Raw genomic sequence first — 5564 nt, forward strand, 5'->3', positions numbered from 1 at the left:
AGGCACGTTCAACCATTCTTTTGTGCCTGTCTAAAGAAGTTCTACGTGAGGTAGTAAGTGAGACGACTGCGTCAGATTTATGGTCCAAGCTGGATGCGCTTTACATGGCCTAAACTCTGGCGAATACGCTACGCCTGAAGGAGCGTCTGTACACAATCCGTATGACGGAAGGTACTTCTATTAAGTCTCACTTAGATGAATTCAATTCTATTTTATTGGACTTGGAAAATATTGATGTCATAATTGACGATGATGATCGTGCTGTTTTATTGCTTGTTTCTCTCCCTAAATCATACAAGCATTTCAAAGAAATTATGTTGTATGGTAATAGTAGTGATACCCTTACTTTCGACAATGTTAAGTCAAACCTATTGTCCAAAGAAAAGTTTGACTTTGACATTAAGTCTGAGGACAAAGGTGAAGGCTTGACTGTAAGGGGTCATTCACTTGAAACAGAGAGTAGCAATAAAAAATCTAGATCCAAGTCCAACAAATCCTGTAAGTACTGCAAGAAGCATGGTCATGATGTGACTGAATGCTTCAAGCTGAAAAACAAGAAAGAGAGAGAAAAGAAGTCCGCTGAAGCTAGTGTTGTTGAAAGTGATTCAGATGGTGATGTGTTGTTATCTGTTAGCTCCGGTGAGAAACGGAGTGAAACCGAGTGGATTTTGGACTCTGGTTGTACATTCCACATGTGTCCCCACAAAGATTGGTTCATTTCTCTGGAACCGGTTAATGGTGGAGTTGTCTTGTTGGGCAATGATACCCAATGGAAGGTTAGTGGAATTGGAAGTGTTCAGATTAAAACTCATGATAACGTTGTCAGGACTCTTACCAATGTTCGGTATATTCCTTATTTGAAACGCAATCTGATATCATTGGGCACCTTGAAATCTCTGGGGTGCAAGTACACAGCTGAAGGTGGAGTTCTAAAGGTCATCAAAGGCTCTTTTGTTCTCATGAAAGCTTCTCGTTCCGGAAGCTTGTACATCTTGCAAGGCAGTACTGTGACAGGTTCAGTAGCGGTATCCTCATCGATGTCTGATGCATCTACTAGCACCGCGCCTCTCGTCCAGCCACAACGAGAGTATTCCATTGCTATGGATCGTCCTAGGAGGACAATTAAAAAACCTGCTAGGTACGCTAGTGACGATGAAACCAATATGGTTGCTTATTGCTCTTTCAGTCACATAGGAAGTTGATGGTGATCCATCCTGCTTTTCTGAAGCTTTTCATATTGCTAAGTTCAAGCAATGCTTGAGTTTAGTCGACAGTCCAATTGTTAATTCCCACAATGAATTTGATCCAAGGTGGAGATTGTTAGGACATAAATGTGTGGCTCATATCCATGAAGACATTTTCCTTCAACCATTGGCAGTGTTGCTCCATGTTTTGCTCTGCACGTTCTCCATGTTTTGCTCCTCTCAACATGACTGCCACATTTCTCTCTTATTTGCATTGTATAAATAGTTTAGTCTAATTGCTTTGTTTTTTGTTCATTACTCATCAATATTAATTATTGAATTCATTCTCTTTCTTTCTCCCTCATGTAGATTTATATATATACATATATATATTCCTTTTAAAAATTCTCTTTTGATATATTTATGATATATTTTATATTTTCCCTTTGTTAATTATTTATTTGTCATTTATATATTTTCCCTATTATTTAACTTCTATAATTCTCAATTTTCGATTCTTCGCTTCCGCATTATTCCGCTATATTCCTAACATAACAAAATATATTAGATGGTGGCTATTTAAAAAACCTCTGTCTATTAAGTGACGTAGTATACCATTTATATATGTAGTAGTGATTAGGGACGAAATTTACAATTTTAGTATAACTCAGGGACGAAAAGTGAGCATGACCAACACTCAGTGACGAATTCTACAATTACTCTATAACTCAGGGACGAAAACTGCAACGTCAATGATAACTTAGGGACGAAAGTTAACATGACCAACACTCAGGGACGAATTTTACAATCACCCTATAACTTAAGGACAAAAAGTGCAATTTTTCCACAAAATTATTACCATTGAAAACAAATCTATATAACATGTAACACCTATGCAAGCCTCCTTGAGCGTATTTCGGCACGACTAGAGGGGTGGAAATCTAAAACCCTATCTTTAGCCGGGAGAGTCACACAGGCGAAGTCCATTTTAAATGCTATCCTGTATATACTATGCAAACTGCAGTGCTTCCAAAGGGTATTTGCACCGAGATTGAGAAGAGAACGAGGCGATTCATTTGGGGCAAAAATGAGCAGACTGGAGGAGATAAGCTAAATCTAGCAAGCTGGGAAGTGGTGACTAAAGCGAAAGAGGCGGGAGGACTGGGGCTACGACGCCTGCATGCCATGAACACCGCTTACATGGTTAAACTTGGTTGGAGGATTCAGACGGAGCCGCATGCTCTTTGGGCGCAAGTCCTGGTTTCTAAGTATGGCAGTTTGGTGAATGTAGTTGGTAGAAGGAAGACGTCGAACGTCTGGAAGGGCATCATCGAAGCGAAGGCGGATCTGGAGAAGGGTCTAACTCACATAGTCCGTGACGGGAATGCAACTCAATTCTGGATGGATAAATGGCTAACTCCTAGGCCTCTTTATGATCACTTTCAAATTCCTTTGAGCCTTCGCGATCTTTACGCGACTGTCGATTCTTATTGGGACCACGATCAGGGTTGGAAATGGGAAAAGTTAGCGCAAGCTTTGCCTAACGAGATTTTGGAGCGTCTTGCAGGTTACAGGTTGCCGGAGGCTGGCATCCAAGACGAATGGGGCTGGGGTCCGGATTGCTGGGGACAATTCTCGGTTAGGTCTGCGTATGTCCTCATCACCAACGCTCCTGAAGACTCCGCTGATAAGGATTGGATAAGAGTTTGGGCTCTGCGGGTGCCGGCAAAATTTTCGATGTTCTTATGGCTAGTGAAGCTCGAGAAAATCCTTACTAATGTAGAGCGCACTAGGCGCCACCTCACCACTAACGAATTTTGTTTTCAATGTGCAGGTCAGCGCGAGGATTTAAATCATCTTTTTAGAGACTGCAGAGCTGCGCGACAAATTTGGAACAAGTCCCTTCATTGGCGCATGATAGACAAGCTTCGACACCTCAGTTGGCAGGAATGGTTTGCGGTTAATCTTCAGGGCGACATGAGACAAGGCTTCGACGAAGGTTGGCCAGAGCGGTTTGGAGTCAGGATGTGGTGGATTTGGCGATGGCGGAATGATGAGGTGTTCAACCATCTTTCGCTCCCAAGCGCTCATAATTGGATTGGCTACGCAAATATGACGTTGAGGTGTCCGTGGCGTTCGCGAAGAAACGTAGGCTTCTCAGCAGGAACATTCCGGCATTGGACACGAGTTTGGCCTGGAGGAAACCGACAACGGGCTGGTTGAAGCTTAACGTGGATGGAAGCTGCAGAAGTAATGGTATTGCTTGCTGCGGCGGTGTTCTACGGGATGATTTTGGAGATTGGCGATGGGGATACACATGCAGAATTGGGAGATGTTCGATAGAGGAGGCGGAAGCCTGGGGCGTCTTACATGGACTTTGCATGGCGAAGAACTACGGGGCTACAAAGATCATCCTTGAATGTGATTCAAAGGCTACAGTAATGAAGCTGCGAAGAGGCAAGGATTGGCACGGGCAGAATCATAATATTGGCAGACTGTGTTTAAAGGAGGCGGCGAATTTTTCTGAGGTTAGGTTTGAGCATGTTTTCAGAGAGCAAAACAAGCTGGCAGACAGATTAGCCTCCATGGCGACTATGGATCGACAGGGGTTCCACCTCTTTGAAGAGCCACCACCGGAGCTTGAATGTGTGATCGCACTCGACAAGGTTGGAGCTTCCTCAATGAGACGTATTAACCAAGCTCCTTCTGCGGAAGCATGAGACTTTCTCTTTTGTTCTTTTTTGGGTGTCCCCCTCAATTCTGATATAAAAAAAAAAAATAAATGAGTCAATTGAATAAAAAATATTTTAAATATGATAGAGTATAGACTAATTAATTATAGAAATATTATTATGGTAATATTACATGGAATCGGAATTCGTTGAACCAATTCATAACTGAGTCAACTGAATAAATTATGGAAATATTATTAACGTGTACATTTTTTGAATTAAGGAATAATTAACGTGTATTTCTTATATGGTATCATGTAATATATATATATATATATATATATATATATATATATATATATATATATATATATATATATATATATATATATATATATATATAACCAAAAATTAATTAATATTACACGGAAGATTACGAATATAGACTAATTAATTATGAAAATATTATTAACGTGTACATTTTTTGAATAAGGGAATAATTAACGTGTATTCCTTATATAATATTAATATATATATATATATATATATATATATATATATATATATATATATATATATATATATATATATATGCTACACCTCACGGTGAAAATCTCTTATAAAACCAATAGCGAATCCCTGCATTTTCTACATCCTAATACATTTTATTCTTCTATTTTATTTCTATTATATTATTTTGATTTGTATTAGTATTCTCTTTGGCAATTAAGTATGGAGTCTAATATGCTTTCTGCATCCGATCTCTCTCTTAGAACTAGAAAAACATCTATATGCCTTCGGTTAATGCGTTCTTATTTTTTAAGAGAATATCAACGCACACCATTGAACCACCAAACTCTGGAATGCTTATTTTATGACTATAAGGTATGTATTGATTTTTTATGAAGTAGGAAATAACACATAGTGAGGATTAGTTAATGAGGATTTTGATAGTGATGATGATGAGGTTGTACCTCAAGTCTATTTAATGGAAGAGGCATCGTTCTTAATCCACAAGGGAAACCCTACGAAAATGGGGGATCCCGGAGCTTTTGTTGTTAATTGTGCTATCAAAGATTGTGGGTTTAGGAATGCTTTGGCCGACCTCGGAGCCGCCATAAACATCATGCCCTTTCATGTGTTTAAACGGCTCAAGTTTCCTTATATCTCTGCCACACCACTCACAGTTCGGTTAGCAGACGGGACCGAAAGGTGCCCACGAGGGGTAGCGGAAGATGTGTTTGTTAAGATTGGTGAAAATCTTGTGCCGGTAGATTTTGTCGTTCTTGATGTAGGAGATCTAGACGTACCTTTGATCCTTGGAAGACCTTTCTTGGCTACTTGTCATGCTCTCATTGATGTGGGAACGGGTAAGCTAACATTGAGAATAAATGACGAAGAGCTAAATGAGATAGGAAAGGCACAATATAAATCCAACGACCGTCAAAACCCTTACAAAGCATAATCTGCTTGAGAAACCCCCATTTCATCTTGTTATAGGCCTTGGCCATGTCAAGTTTCAGGGCACACCACCCAGTATTTCCTTGTCTCTTCTGATGCAAGTAATGTATCACTTCTGAGGCAATGAGTACATTATCAGTTATAAGACGTTCGAGCAAAAAGGCACTCTGAGGAGTCGAGATTACACCATCCAACACCTCCTTGAGTCTATTGGCTAACACTTTAGATAGAATCTTGTAAGTCACAT

At 39.8% G+C, this 5564-nt stretch overlaps 1 protein-coding gene across 1 annotated transcript; it reads left to right on the top strand.

Moving 5' to 3' along the window:
* Positions 1 to 4889: 4889 nt before the first annotated feature.
* Positions 4890 to 5321, top strand: LOC109183819. Its single transcript, XM_019333881.1, has one exon. The coding sequence runs from the start codon at positions 4890 to 4892 to the stop codon at positions 5319 to 5321; it is 432 nt and encodes a 143-aa protein (XP_019189426.1).
* The last annotated feature ends 243 nt before the right edge of the window (positions 5322 to 5564 follow it).

Source organism: Ipomoea nil, unplaced genomic scaffold, assembly GCF_001879475.1.
Source record: "Ipomoea nil cultivar Tokyo-kokei standard unplaced genomic scaffold, Asagao_1.1 scaffold1179, whole genome shotgun sequence".
NCBI classification, from domain to species: domain Eukaryota; kingdom Viridiplantae; phylum Streptophyta; class Magnoliopsida; order Solanales; family Convolvulaceae; genus Ipomoea; species Ipomoea nil.

What these genes read in the sequence shown, in the direction of transcription:
- LOC109183819 (XM_019333881.1), top strand. Translation starts at nt 4,890, where the DNA reads ATGGGGGATCCCGGAGCTTTTGTTGTTAATTGTGCTATCAAAGATTGT.